This window comes from Aquila chrysaetos, chromosome 6 (genome assembly GCF_900496995.4).
Source record: "Aquila chrysaetos chrysaetos chromosome 6, bAquChr1.4, whole genome shotgun sequence".
NCBI classification, from domain to species: Eukaryota; Metazoa; Chordata; class Aves; order Accipitriformes; family Accipitridae; genus Aquila; species Aquila chrysaetos.
The window spans coordinates 35,547,949-35,561,922 of record NC_044009.1 but is presented as its reverse complement, the minus strand read 5'-3'; the positions used below and the strand labels follow the sequence as shown (position 1 = coordinate 35,561,922).

The 13,974-nt window shown below is 68.0% G+C and overlaps 2 protein-coding genes across 3 annotated transcripts in view; both read right to left on the bottom strand.

Moving 5' to 3' along the window:
- Positions 1–8: 8 nt before the first annotated feature.
- OBSL1 (obscurin like cytoskeletal adaptor 1) overlaps positions 9–13,974 on the bottom strand; it is a 16,935-nt gene continuing 2,969 nt past the window's right edge. The window contains exons 3-27 of one of the 2 annotated variants that reach the window (XM_030018671.2): positions 13,524–13,793; positions 13,046–13,306; positions 12,417–12,722; positions 12,037–12,318; positions 11,668–11,943; positions 11,260–11,532; positions 8,460–8,732; positions 7,827–8,102; positions 7,469–7,744; positions 6,853–7,128; positions 6,347–6,622; positions 5,982–6,257; positions 5,432–5,713; positions 4,401–4,676; positions 3,983–4,258; positions 3,614–3,880; positions 3,181–3,450; positions 2,832–3,098; positions 2,264–2,530; positions 1,794–1,906; positions 1,474–1,627; positions 1,210–1,371; positions 951–1,055; positions 555–821; positions 10–310 (exon numbers count right to left, since the gene is read on the bottom strand). In XM_030018671.2, coding sequence (XP_029874531.1) covers positions 303–310; positions 555–821; positions 951–1,055; positions 1,210–1,371; positions 1,474–1,627; positions 1,794–1,906; positions 2,264–2,530; positions 2,832–3,098; positions 3,181–3,450; positions 3,614–3,880; positions 3,983–4,258; positions 4,401–4,676; positions 5,432–5,713; positions 5,982–6,257; positions 6,347–6,622; positions 6,853–7,128; positions 7,469–7,744; positions 7,827–8,102; positions 8,460–8,732; positions 11,260–11,532; positions 11,668–11,943; positions 12,037–12,318; positions 12,417–12,722; positions 13,046–13,306; positions 13,524–13,793 — 6,035 coding nt within the window. In that variant the 3' untranslated portion in view covers positions 10–302. Of the gene's footprint in view, positions 311–554; positions 822–950; positions 1,056–1,209; positions 1,372–1,473; positions 1,628–1,793; positions 1,907–2,263; positions 2,531–2,831; positions 3,099–3,180; positions 3,451–3,613; positions 3,881–3,982; positions 4,259–4,400; positions 4,677–5,431; positions 5,714–5,981; positions 6,258–6,346; positions 6,623–6,852; positions 7,129–7,468; positions 7,745–7,826; positions 8,103–8,459; positions 8,733–11,259; positions 11,533–11,667; positions 11,944–12,036; positions 12,319–12,416; positions 12,723–13,045; positions 13,307–13,523; positions 13,794–13,974 lie in introns of both variants that reach the window. The other variant, XM_030018672.2, reaches the window with a different exon arrangement.
- The window catches only part of LOC115343123 (gap junction gamma-1 protein-like), a 23,941-nt gene continuing 18,751 nt past the window's right edge, over positions 8,785–13,974 (bottom strand). The window contains exon 3 of the mRNA XM_030018677.2: positions 8,785–8,801. Within this exon, the coding sequence (XP_029874537.1) occupies positions 8,794–8,801 (8 nt within the window). The 3' untranslated portion in view covers positions 8,785–8,793. The remainder of the gene's footprint in view (positions 8,802–13,974) is intronic.

Sequence of the window (13,974 nt, the reverse complement as noted above, 5' to 3'; positions counted from 1 at the left end):
CTGGTGTGTGGGGCTGGGGGCTGCGCCGAGGGCAGGGGCAAAGGGGGTCCCAAGGGCTGGGCTCCGCAGGGATGCTGGGCGGGATGCAGAGGGGTGCCACTGCCCCTTCTCCTAACAGGACCCTGGCTCGCTGGGGTGGAAGAAGCCATGTCAGAAAAAAATGTTTAATGCAGAGCCCTGAGGGCAGAGCAGGCTGGGGATGGTGTCTGTGTGTCCGTACATTCCGGGGGGAGCGTGACCCCATCTCCCAGCAGTGGTGTCCGTCTGTCTGTGTGCAGCCCCTGAGTGCCGCATCCTGGCTTCTAGCTCCCTGTGGGGACAATGGGAGTCAGGGAGAGCTGCAGCATCCCCGGACCTGCGTGGGGCACCCAAAAGAGGTGTCCCAGACAAGGTGGGCACCAACCCCTGGTCCCATATCCAGCCTGCTCCCCCCACCCCAGCGCTCAGACCCTTGCAAGCAGTGGGGCGTGGGGACAGGGACCCTGGTGTCCCTCTGCTGCGAGGCATGGTGCCACCACCAGCCCCCCGTGGTGCTCCTCAGGGTGCCCCCTCACCCTCCACGAGGAGCCGGGCAGTGGAGCGGTCATCGAAGGCGTCACAGGTGTATGAGTCCTCGTCCTCGGGGCCCACGCGGTGGATGATGAGCGTGCGGTAGCAGTCCAGATTGCAGATCTCGTACTTGTCACCGGCAAAGATCTCGGTGTCCCCGCGGAGCCAGCGCACCCGGCCCCGGGCGTGGGACACGGTGCACTCCAGTGTTGCCTTGTGCCGCGCCAGCACTGTCTTGTCCCGCAGCGGCTTCACGATCCGGATGGGCAGCGCTGGCGGGCAGGGGGGAGCCGTCAGCATCATGGGGTGAGCGGGCTCCCGTGGGGACCCCACGAGCTGACCCTGGTGCACCCCAGCCCTGGTGCTGGAGCCCAGCCAGCTCTCGCACCCCGTGCCAGTACCTTCCACCCGCAGGCTGGCCTCCGAGACGGCCATCCCAGCTGCGAAGCGGATGAGTCCCGCATCCTCAGGGCGCACGCCGCAGAGCAGCAAGAAATGCCGGGTCCCTGGGGAGGGAGAGGCTGGCTCAAGGGGATGGTGATGGGCGCCCATGGCAGGCGGGGTGCAGAGACCCCCCCCCTTTGTCCACACAAACTCCCCTTTGCTTGAATTCACCCCCTCCCAGCCCCAAACCAGGTGTGGGGCTGCCTGCACCCCCACCTTCTTGCCGTATCTTCACAGTGCCGGAGACCTTGATTTTCTCCCCGTCCCGGAACCACTCGCCCTTCACGTCCCCGTGCGATGCCTCACAGGTGAAGACGGCGTTGTCACCCTCCCGCACCTGGGTGTCCTGCAGGTCCTGCACGATGCGGACCTGGCGCTCTGTGGGCGAGGGGCAGGGTGCCAGGGCGGCCAAGGGCGAGGGGGAGCGGGTGGCGCAGGGTTTGGGGGGTGCGCGTGCCCCCGGGAGCTGGGTGGCTGTACCCTGGACGTGCAGCGTGGCGGAGGCCCGGCAGTCGCCCGCGTCGCAGGTGTAGATGCCGGCGTCGGCCAGCTCGCAGCGGCTCAGCTGCAGGACGCGGCGCCGACCCGCTGAGTAGATGCGGCAGTTGGGCCCCGGCCGCAGCTCCTGCCCGTCCTGCCCGGGGAGAGCATGCTCAGGGGTGCGAGCAGGCAGCACGCCACTGCTTTGCCCCCCGTTCCGCTGCCTGCAGCCCCAGCAGGGACGGCAGCAGCCGGGGGGGGTGAAACGGGGAGGAGGATGCGGCTGGGCACTGCTGGAGGCAATTGGGGCGAACCCTCACCTTGAACCACTTCACCTCCGCACTGGGGCGAGACAGCTCGCACTCAAAGCTGGCGACCCCCGTCTCCGGAACCCCCAGGTCCCGCGGGACCCTCACCATAGTGACTGGAGGCTCTGCGGGGGGAGGACAGAGGGCAGGAAGGTTTGGTAGGAGAAAGACGTGGGCTTGGGGCTGCGGCGATGGGGAGCTGTGCCCAGGGCATCTCAGCATGGGGCAAGGGTGGCAGTTCCCGGGGCACCACCATGGGCAAGCACTCATCGCGGGTGTCCCAGCTGGTTCTGCACCCAGACCCTGGCCGGGGGCTCCCCACTGCTCAGCTCACATCTCCTCCCAGGGGACAGGGGGACACTTGCCAGCACGTGCCTGGAGTGGCCCAGCTGAGCCCTGGCATCTCCCCTGGGACTGAATGGCTGCAGAAGAGGCAGCACTGGTGCCATGTACCCCCCCCCGAGCCTGCCTGGTGACCGTACCCCGCACAAGCAGGCGGGCACTGCAGCGCAGGTTGTCAGTGGTGAAGGTGACGGTGCCTGAGTCCTCCAGTGCCAGCCCCTCCAGCGTCAGGCTGTGCCCGCAGCCCGTGGCACTGATCCGGCATGTGCTGCTGGGCTTCACCCGGATGCCATCCCGTGTCCAGACCCCGGGCACACCAGGGTGAGACAGCTCCAGGTGGAAGGTGGCCGTCTCCTTCTCAAAGGTCTCCACATCTGCCAGCGGTGTCCGGATCGACACCTTCCGGGCTGCAAGGGACCCATGTCCGCGAGTGGGTGCCTGCTCCACCTCACAGCCCCCGGCTCCCCAGTCTGTGCTTGCTGAAGTGATCCCCTAAATCCAGCCCTTTTTACCAGGCTCCCACCCCTGCCCATCCCTGACCCCCACGCTCACCCCTCTGCTCGACCACCCCTTCCAGCCAAGTACCAGCTCTGCCCACGCTCCCTCCTCCAGCCTGCAGCACGGTTGCAGCAGGCAGGTGCCCTCCCCGTCCCCATCCCCATCCCCATCCCTTCCCATCCCCGTTCCTGTCCCCAGCACGGTACTCACGCTCCACACAGAGTTTGGCCTGAGTGCGGTCGTGCAGGCTCTCGCAGCGGTAGGTGCCGCGGTCGCCGGGGCCGAGGCAGTGGATGGTGAGGGTGCGCCGGCACCCTGACTCCTGCAGCTGGTACTTGCTGCCCGGCTGGAGGAGGACGCCCTGCTTCAGCCACTGCACCTCGGCGGCCTCGTGGCTCACCTCCACCTCCAGGCACACGTCCCCCTGCTCCTCCGCCACCACGTCCCGCAGCTTCCGCACAAACAGCACCTGCGCCTCTGCGCGGCCCGTGTGCCGGGTCAGTGGCCGGCCCCAGGGCTGCGCCCTGGGCTGCGCCCCGGCCGGCTCCTTCCCCCTCACCTTGCACGCTCAGCCGGGCCGCGCTCACCAGCCCCTCGGCGTTGGCCGTCACGGTGCCCGCGTCGCCCAGCTGGCACTGCTGGAGGGTAAGGCTGTGGCACAGCCCGCTCCTCGTCACCAGCAGCCGCTTGCCAGGGACCGTGGGCTGGCCGTTCAGCTGCCAGGTCACGGCCACATCCTCGGGGGACACCAGGCACTTGAAGGTGGCGTCCTCGCCCTCCAGCACCGTCAGGCTCTGCAGCTCCGTGATGATCTCCACCACCCTGGGGACTACAACCGGGGCATCAGGGCACAGCGCTGGGGACCTCCCGTCCTGCAGAGCCGCTGAGCGTCCCCGCGCCGCCCCCCCCCGCCACCGCCATGCCCAACTTCCCCACCGCCCTTGTGGCACAGGGCTCCCCGGGGAGGCGGCCGAGCCTCGGGCACAGCTCACCCTGCACCGTCAGCATCGCCAGCGTCTTGTCGTCGTTGGACTCGCAGCAGTACTCGCCGGCGTCCTCGGGCTCCACGCGGCTCAGCACCAGCGAGCGCTCTCGCCCCTCCGCCATCATCTGCCGGCGGGGGCCGGGCACCAGCACCCGCCCGTCCTTCCGCCACACCACGTCGCCCCGCGCCTTGCAGAGCTCGCACCACAGCACCGCCCGCTCGCCCTGCCGCGCACGCACGTCCGACAGCCCGCGCAGGAACTTCACCCGCAGCTCTGCACGGCCAAACCCCCCGTGTCGGCACCCACCGCCGCCACGGGGGGGGGGGACACGTCCCAGGCACCCCCACTGCCCCCCCCGCCCCCCCCGCCACCCACCTCGGACGCTCACGTCGAACTGCATCTGGTCGTGGGGGGAGAGGCAGGTGTAGACGCCGGCGTCCTCCTTGGCCGCGTTGCAGAGGACGAGGCTGTGCACGCGGCCGTCCCGCCGCAGCTCGCAGCGCTCGCCGGCCACCGCCGCCTGCCGCGGGCCCAGCCAGGTGACGTCGGCTCGCTCCGTGGAGGCGACGGCGGACAGCACGGCGCTGCCACCCTCCAGCACCAGCAGCTTCTCCCGCTCCTCCCGTTTGTTCACGAACAGCACGGGCGCCTCTGTGCCGGGGAAGAACCGGGCTCAGCCGTGTCCCCTCCGGCGGCACCAGCGTGGGATGGGGGCGTGAAGCATCCCAGCGCGGGGCAGGGGACAGCTCCCGTCCCCCCCCCCGGCATGGGTGAGGGACACCTCCAGGCTCACCTTTCACGTGCAGCGTGAAATGCACCTCATCGTCACCAGCATCGCAGAGGAAGATGCCGCCGTCACCCAGCTCCGCTTGCTTGATGGTGAGGCTGCGCACGGGGCCCTCGCTGCACACCAGCAGCCGCCCGCCCGAGCGCAGCGTCTGTCCGTCCTTCTGCCACTGCACGGCTGCCGTCTCCGGGGACAGCCGGGCCACCAGCGTCACGCTGTCCCCCTCCAGCACCTCCAGCGGGCTCTGCGCTTCCTCCTTGTTGACAATGCGCACGGGCTGGGCTGGGGGGCGCGGGACACAAGGCAGGGCTCAGGGGTGTCCCCGTGGTGCGGGGCAGCGCAGGGACGGGACCGCTGCGAGCGGAGAGGTGGCAATGCCCACGGTGAGTCACCACGGGGCAGGAGGGCTGTGCGGTTGGCTGGGGGTCACGGTGGGACCAGCTGGGGGTCCCGGTGGGACCAGCCTGGGGTCCCGGAGGGGCAGGTGTGCCGGCTGGCGGCATCTGGCAGCTCAGGGTCCCCTCGGGAAAGGGGCCCAAGTCAGGGATGGCGGCAGAGCCCGTCGCTCCTGCATCCCTCCCTGCACAGGCAGCTCAGCTGCCAGGTTGGGGCCCTTAATTTTGGTGCGTCCCCCATACCGAGCACCTTGCTGGGGAGCTGGAACACCTGCCTGTGCCAGGCCCTCTCCCACCCTGCCCCAGCCCTCCATCTTCAGCTGATAAGGGTCCAGGCTGAGCTCAGCCCTTGGCAGCCAAAGCAGGAGGAGCGGCGCCTGGGAGCCAGCCAAGGCTAAATTTAACCAGCCCCTGGCTGGGGGAGGCGGGAGGGACATATCTCACCATGACCCTGACATGTCCCTTTCCGACCAACGGCTCCTGCGGGGTCGGGGACAGGGGTCCCGACCTCCGCTGCCACGCTGCCACCCTGGCCTTGGCCATCAGCGGGGTCACAGAGACGTCCCCTCCCCCCGCCCAGGGCTGTGGCACGATCCCACCGTGCTGGGGGGTCCCTGGGGCACTGAGCTCCTGCTAGCTCACCCGACACCTCCACATTCATCACCACGCGGTCGCTGGCGGCGTCGCAGATGTAGCACCCCGAGTCGCTGGGCTGCACTCCACGGACGGTGAGCTGCCGCAGCACGCCACGGGCCTCGACCTGCACCCGCTCACCCGGCTGCACCTCCTGGCCGTCCCGGAGCCAGCGCACAGTGGCGTCGGGACGGGAGAGCTCATAAGCCAGCACCAGGTCCTCCCCGGCCACCAAGTATTGATGCTCCGCGGCGCCCATGCTGCCCACGATGGTCACCGGTGGCTCTGGGACTGGAGAGGCAGGCTGTCACCACGAGAGCAGCAGCCTATGCTGGATGCTGCAACGGCCAGATCTGCCTGGACCTCCTCTGGCTGCGGCCAGGCAGCGCAGGGGTTTCCACAGAGCGCCTGCGTGGGTGCAGCCCGCTCCCCGCGTCTCCCCCACCAGCCTCCTCGTGCCCACTGCCACCCAGCCCAGCGCCACACCAGCCTGGCAGCAGCCAGGGACCCACCTCGGCCCTCGCCCTGCTGGCTGTCCCCCCCGGGACCTCCCGCTCACCTTCCACGGTGACGAAGAAGACGATGCTGTCGTCGCCGGTGTCGCAGAGATACTCCCCTGCGTCCCTGCCCGTGGCGCCCAGGATGACGAGGGAGCGGCGCGCCCCGTCCTCCTCCAGGCGCACGCGCCCCGTGTCCTGCAGCTTCTCCCCGTCCTTGTACCACTTCACCTCCCCGTGGGCGTGCGAGAGGTGCACCTCCAGCACCAGGTCCTCCATGGCCCAGCAATGCCGGCGGGTCGGCAGGACGTCCCTCTCCAGGATCCTGACCGGCGGGTCTGCAGCACCCAACACCAAAGGAGCTGGGGTCTCTGGGGTCCGTGCATCCAGTATCCCCCACCAGGCTCTCCCCCAGCCTCTTGCTCACCCAACACTTGGACGGTGAAGGTCACCGTGTCATCGGCGGCATCGCAGATGTATTTTCCGGAGTGCTCGGCTCGGGCCGCGGGGATGAGCAGGCGGCGGTGGGCACCCTCCTCCTCCAGGACCAGGCTGCCCCCAGCCTCCAGCCTGACACCCTCCTTGGCCCAGCGCACAGGCGCATCCGCGCGGGACAGCTCGCAGCCCAGCGTCACCGTCTCCCCCGGGGACACCGTCACGACAGGAGGAGGTCTGCGGGGCTGCAGGATCCGCACCGGCGGCTCTGCGAGGACGGTGTGGCCGTGACGCAAAGCAGCGCGGGGACAACACGGCCCCGGGGACGCCTCTGCTGCCAGCCTCAGGCGAGCACCCGCGCTGGGTGGCCCGGCACCTGGGGGGTGGGAACCCACCGGCTCCGCCACTACAGAGGAGCCGGTCCCCCTCGCCCAGGCTGGGAAAGACCCCGTGGCCGGAGCCCTGTCAGTGTGTCCCCGCTCCTGAGTCCCCACTGACCTGACACCTTGACGTCAAAGGAGACGGCCTCATCCTTGCTCTCGCAGATGTACTCGCCTGTGTCCTCTGCGCTGCTCCGGGGGATGAGGAGGCAGCGCCAGGCCCCCTCCGCCAGCAGCAGCAGGTTGTCGGTCTCGTCCACCTCCAGCCCGTCCTTGAACCAGCGCACGGGAGCCTCTGGCACAGAGAGCTCGCACCGCAGCTCCACGCGCCCTGGTGCCTGCACCGGCAGCTCCAGCGAGCGCTGCGGAGGGTGCAGGATCCTCACTGGTGGCTCTGCCGGGGATGTGGAGGAAGAGCGTGAGACCTGCTCTCTGCACCGCTCCTGGCTCTGCTGTCCCTGCTTACAGTCACCTGTGTCCCTGTCCCCGTGGGGCTGCACAGATGCTACAGCCTCTCACCCCAGTGCAAAGGGGCAGGAGCTGCTTGAGGGCAGGGGCGGCGGGCGCGCAGTCCCAGCCCAGCATGGCTGGAGGGGGGCACCCACCAGCCCCAGGGTGATGCAGCCACACTCCCTCCTCTGCGATGCTGAGGGCAGGGAGCAGGGCTGGGGACACCACGGCACAGAGCCAGGGCAGCGCTGCCCTTCCAAGGGCACCCCTGCTGTGCCACCAACCTGCCACCACGACGTGGTAAGAGACAGACGCATCCCTGGCATCACAGATGAACTCCCCCGCGTCCTGCAGCCGGGCACAGGGCAGCACCAGCTGGCGCCACGGCCCCTCCTGCTCCAGCACCAGGCTCTCGCCCGCCTCCACCTCCTCCCCGTCCTTGTACCAGCGCACCGGGGCCGCCGGGTGGGACAGCTGGCACCACAGCTCCACGCGCTGCCCGGCCACTACGTAGGCATGGGGGGCTTCCTCGTTCGAGCTGACGATCCTCACCGGTGCCTCTGCCGGGGGACACATGGCAGGGGCTCAGCTGCTGTACTAGGTGAGCCCCACATGAGGACAGGCAACCCCCGGGCAGCTCACCGCTGACGGTCACCCTGAAGCTGGTGGCATGGTCCCCGGCATCGCAGGTGTACATCCCCGAGTCGGATGCCGCGGCTGCGGGGATGCGCAGCCTCCGCGAGCATCCCTCTGAGTGGATGGCCAGGACCTCGGTCGGGACCACGGCCTCGCCGTCCTTCAGCCAGCGGACAGGGGCGTCTGGGGGGGACACCTGGCACTCCAGCAGCACAGTCAGCCCCACCAGCACCTCCCGGAGCTGCTGTGCTTTGGGCACCGGGGCAATGCGGACCTGCGGGGCTGAGAGGACCAAGACCCTGTGTCGCTTGGCCTCCATCCTACCTGCCCTGGGGCTGCGGCCGGGATCGTCCCAGCCCTGCAGCGCTGGTAGCCGAAAGGCGAGGGAGCACCAGGGCTGGGGTGTGAGGTGGCATAACCCATGGGCAGGCAGCGTGGCACAGGGCTCCAGGAGGAGACAGAGCAGCTGACCTGCCCCTGCCCGCATCCCCCTCCAGCCCAGGGGCACGGGCAAGGAGCCGCTCACGAGGAGGCGAGGGGCAGCTGAGGTGCTGCAGCTGCCTGTGGAACGGCAGCGTGAGCAGGGAGCCAGGACAGAGGGAGAAGGGGCAGAGGGCCGTCGCTGTGCTTTGCACCCACCTGCCACAGTGACGGTGTAGAAGACGGAGTCCCCTCCGGCATCGCAGACAAACTCTCCCGCGTCCTGCGGCCGGGCACAGGGCAGCACCAGCCGGCGCCACGGCCCCTCCTGCTCCAGCACCAGGCTCTCGCCCGCCTCCACCTCCTCCCCGTCCTTGTACCAGCGCACCGGGGCCGCCGGGCGGGACAGCTGGCACCACAGCTCCACGCGCTGCCCGGCCGCGTAGGCATGGGGGGTTTCCTCGTTCGAGCTGACGATCCTCACCGGTGCCTCTGCTGGGAGAGACACGGGACTCAGCCGGGATGTAAAGACCAGAGTAGGTGATGGTGGCAGTCACAGCCCTGCGTAGAGCGATGGCTTCACCGGCTCGTTGGCTTTAAGGTTGGAAGGCACCACCTCATCCACACCCCGCATAGCACAAGCGGCTGGGCTGCCCTGGCTGGGGCTCCCTCTTCTCACCCATCGCACCCAGGAGGACCATCCGGCTTCCAGCTGGCCGTAAATTGGTGCCGTCCCCTCGCTCCCACGGTACCTGCCCTGCTCTGCCCCAGGACAGAGCTGAGCGATGTGGAGGGGGGATGCGAGCAGGCAAGTGCCTTGTTAGCAAGCCCCAGCACTGCCAATTGCCGTCTGTGGTGCCAGCACCAGCCCCTGTGGCTGCCCTACCAGAGGATGCCCACCCCTCTGCCTGTCTCCCCATTTCGGAGGCCACCGGGTTCCAGCTGGTGCTTCTGTCTCAGCTCAGCCTTGGCATTTACCAACACTGTGGCACAGGCGTGTGGCTCGCTTGCAGCCAGCGGCCCCATCCCTCCAGCTCACGGGGACCCGGGACCCCATGCCAGATTGCAGTGCTCGCTAAATGCCACCGTTAATGGGTTACATACGAAATGTGTGGCACTGCTCACATCTCCCCCCCTGACTTGAATGGAATCTCTAAAGGCAGAGGGGCTCCCAGTACAAGCTATAGGTGACCAACCCTCCTGTCTCCTGGAAGAAGGTCAGGATGTGGCCCCTGCCTGCAGCAGCCAACACCGCCTGCCCGGCCACGCACATTGCAGCGGGCCGTAGCTGGCCTGGACTCTGCCATGGGTGCTCAGCAAGCCCGCGGCTCCAGGCGGGCACAGGGCACAGCCGGCACCAGAGCACGCTGGAGGCCAAGCAGCGACCTGCCCTTCTCACGGCCCGCAGCTGCCCCGTGCTGGGCATCCGGACTGCAAACTTCCCAGACAGTTTCCAGCCGCGATGCCCAGGCTCAGCAGCACACCGCAGCCCTGCAGCGCACGAAAGCGGCACGGAGCCAGTTTGCAGCATTCAACCTGCACCACGCTGAGCCTGCATCCGCCCGGCTCCCTGATCAAACGCTCGGCGGCTGCCTGTCTCCCTGGGCCTGCTAAAAGCAATCACATCGCTGAAGTACAGCTGGAGATGTTGAACGGCACTGAAGCGAGGAGGGGGCGATGTGCCAGCCCTCGGCGGGCAGCACCGCTCTGGCCCCAGCCCCGCCGCCGGCTCCGAGGGAGCCCCGGCGTTCGGCAGCTGCCGGAAAACCCAGAGGCACGCGGGGGTGGCCGGGCTTCAGGCAGGAGGGCTCCGTGCCGCAGCAGTCCATGGGGGATAGCTGGGATGCCTCGGGGAAACCCAGGCGTGCCACACCAGCGCTGACTGCAGCAGCCAGCCCGGCACTCATGCCGGAGAGGTGCCAGCCTGAGCCTCCCGGCACCCACCCCCAGCCCTGCCGGTGACACCGATGGCCAAATCCTGATCGCACTGAGCCAGCCTCTCTAAGACCCTTCTGCCGAAGTGATGCAAAGCTGCTCAGCCGAAAGGCTGAGCTTCAGCAGATGGTGTTCCCCCCTCCCACCCTAGGGAAGCCAAGCTCTCCATGCCCCGCACCCCTGCAGGGCGGACGATGCCTCCTGCCTCTGCCCAAAGCCCACGCTGCATGTCCTTCTCACTGGCAATTTTGCCTTTATCACACAAAACCCCCTCCCTTCTTCACCCTCCCAGCAGTCACCACTTCACTGACTTCCAGCATCTCTTAGCACTCATCCCATCTTCATTCCTACATCCTCTGCCATCGACTCTGGCCCTTTGCCACGTATTAACATCGTGGAGAGGCTTTACTGCTGTGGTCACGGAGCCTTTTAACCAGGCTTTAGCTCTGCCCCCGGTCGCCTTCCTGTGGTTGCGGGATTGTGGGTTTCGGGGCCAGCAAGGGGAAGTCTTTCACTTGCTTTCAGCTTTCATTATCCTCTGCCGGCTGGAGACGCCAGCAGCCGCTCCATGGCTGGGGCAGCCACCATGGGATGCCGTCCCCCGCTCGCACCCAGCAAACACCACCCAATCGTCGGTATCCAGGCAACTGCTAATTTTCAGGTCAGCAGTTAACACCGTCCCTCAGAGTGATGTCCAACCGTGAGTCACCCCACGCCAGGTGCTGGGCACTCGTACCCACTATTTTTAGGAACTCAGAGGAGGGCTTGTTTACTGATCGTGGGAGAGCTCCAGCAAACACCCGGTGTGGGGGTGCTGGGTGCCAGCCCTTGGGCACCCAAGCGTTTCAGACCAGCAGAGTGAGCTGTCCCCTTTGCCAGTCAGTCTGCGTGGTTTTGCGCACCAGAGCTGCTGCAAAGACCCCACCTGCCCGACCTGCTGTGATGAGGACCTGCCAAGAGCATCTCTGAGGAGCATCCCCAACCCCAGAGCAGCAAGTGACAGCGACACATGCTGTGGCACCCTGCACCACCAAAGAAAGCCCCCCAAGATTTGACCCCGCCAACCCGCCTGCATCGCGCCCACCTGCCACAGTGACGGTGTAGAAGACGGAGTCCCCTCCGGCATCGCAGACAAACTCTCCCGCGTCCTGCGGCCGGGCACAGGGCAGCACCAGCCGGCGCCACGGCCCCTCCTGCTCCAGCACCAGGCTCTCGCCCGCCTCCACCTCCTCCCCGTCCTTGTACCAGCGCACCGGGGCCGCCGGGCGGGACAGCTGGCACCACAGCTCCACGCGCTGCCCTGCCGCGTAGGCATGGGGGGCTTCCTCGTTCGAGCTGACGATCCTCACCGGTGCCTCTGCCAGGGATAACGCGGGGCTCAGCACAGGCACCCGACTGACAGCAGCTGTCAGCCCCATAATGGGGCAAGAAGAGGGTCAGGAGCACTGTCAGGAGGTGGGGTCCAGGCTCCCGCACACAGTCCCCAGCTCACCGGTCACGGTCACCACAAAGCTCACAGCATCATCCCCAGCATCACAGGTGTACACGCCGGTGTCCGAGGGACCTGCCGAGCGGAGGAGCAGCCTCCGCACGCAGCCCTCCGCCTGCAGTGCAATAACATCGTCCGGGGGCACGGCCTCGCCATCCTTCAGCCAGCAGACGGAGGCACCCGGGGGGGACACCTGGCACTCCAGCAGTACGGGCAGCCCCTCTGGCACCTCCCGGAGCCGCTCGGCCTCGGGCACCGGGGCAATGCAGACCTGAGGAGCTGGGAGACATCGTGGAGGGGTGAGAAGCATCCCCCAGCATGAGAGCCCCTGCTGCTCTTCTGGCAGGACCTCTGGGCGAGCGCCCCACTCACCTTGCACGTGCAGCGTGGCCGAGTCCCGCACGCCACCGGACACGAAGGTGACCTGGGCCCCGCTGTCGGCCAGCCGCACTCCCCGGATCAGCAGCGAGTGCTCCGTCCCGTGGCGCCGCACGCTGCACCGGCCGCCCGCCTCCTCCTCCTCCTCGCCCAGCCTGGCACCGTTGAAGATCCAGGTGCCATGCACCGCAGCCGACAGCTCCAGGGAGAACCGCGCGTCCTCACCATCCCGCACCCGTGCATCCTGCAGACCCCTCTCCAGGCGAGCTGCCGGGGCTGGAGCACAGCCGGACTCAGTGCCGTGGCGCGACGTCCTGGCTGGCCTCTGGGGACAGCCGGCTTCCAGGTGGGGGTCCCCGGCTCGGCACCCTCACCGAGATGCACGGAGCCGGGGAACTCCACGGGGCTGCTCCTGCCGTGCTCGTTGGCGGCGCAGACGCGGAAGCAGTAGTCGGCCTCGCGGGGCACGCTGTCGCCCAGCACCCGCACGCGGCCGGGCAGGTCGGTGGCGAGGCACTGCACCCACTCGCCCCCCGCCGCCTCTCGCCGCTCCAGCAGGTAGCGGCTGGGGGGGCGGAGGTGGGCATCGGGCGCGGGGCACCAGGTCAGCAGGGCCGCGTTGCTCTCCGCCACGCTCATCTCGGCTGCCACCGGCGCGCTCGGGGGGTCACGCTTCACACCTGCAAGTCACAGCCCGTGTTGCCTGCTCGGGGATGGCAGTGAGGCTCCTGGCGGGGTGGCAGAAGGGCTGAGTGTGTCTCTGGGGAGCCTCTCTCTGATGGAGAGGATGGTCTTGCTCCCGTGTAGCATGGTGCTGGTTACAGGGATTTGTGAGTGCCAGCAAGGCTGGGGCCCTGGAGCCCTGCTAAAAGCCCCCCTCCCCAAAAAGCCACCGTAGCGTCACGTCCCCAGCATAGTGGGTGCCCATCCCATCTCTCCCCCGTGTCACCCCCATGAATGGGCAGGATGGAGGATGTGGGGCCCCTCTGAGCCTGGGGCTTACACTTGACCCGGAGCTGGGAGGACGTCTGTGACTCCCCGACAGCGAAGGAGATGATGCCCGCATCCTGGCGGGTGACGTGCACCAGCACCAGGAGGTGCGTCCTGCCGAAGCTCTTCAGCACGATGTGGGGTGACTCTCGCAGCTGCAGCCCGTCCCGGCTCCAGCAGGTCCCCTCCACCACCTCCTGCGTCTCCACACAGAAAACCGCATTCTCCCCCTCCATCACGTCCAGCTTCCGCGGCAGCCGCTTCGCGATCACCCCTGTGGGAAGAGATGCATGAGGGCCAAGGAGGGATGCTGAGGAGCAGGGTGGGCTCCCTGGGGTGGGAGAGGGGAGGAGGATGAGGTTGAGGAGGGGCAGCAGCAGGCACCATGGCCAAACGGTGGGAAGACTGACGCAGCGGGCTGATGCAGTGCCGAGCCTGGCAAGGAGGGGGAGAGGAAGGCAAAGCCACGCCGCCAGAGACCTGACCCTCACCTCTGACGGAGACCTCGGCGATGCTGCGCCCCTTGTCCTTCATCTGGCAGAGGTAGATGCCATCGTCGTCGGTGCGGGCGTCGCGGATGGTCAGGCGCCGCACCACGCCTTGCTCCTCCATCACATACTTGTGGCTGGGCTGCAGCTCCCTGTCCTCCAGGTACCAGGCGGTGGGGATGGTCTCCAGCGGCACCTGGCACTCCAGCACGGCGTCCTCCCGCTCCGCCACCTCCACGTCTGTCAGCTGCACCTGGAACCGCAGCCGGTGCTCTGCCGCCGGGAGAGACGGGCGCTGAGGGTGTGCAGGGCACAGCATCCGCCAGCAGCCCTTCGCTCAGGGCGTTCCCAGCTCGCAAAGAGCACCGAGCCCTTGGCCCTTCTCTGCCCCTCTCCGACCTGCGTGTGACAGGCGCTGCCCCGGGAAGCACATCCCCCAGAGTGGAGAGAAACA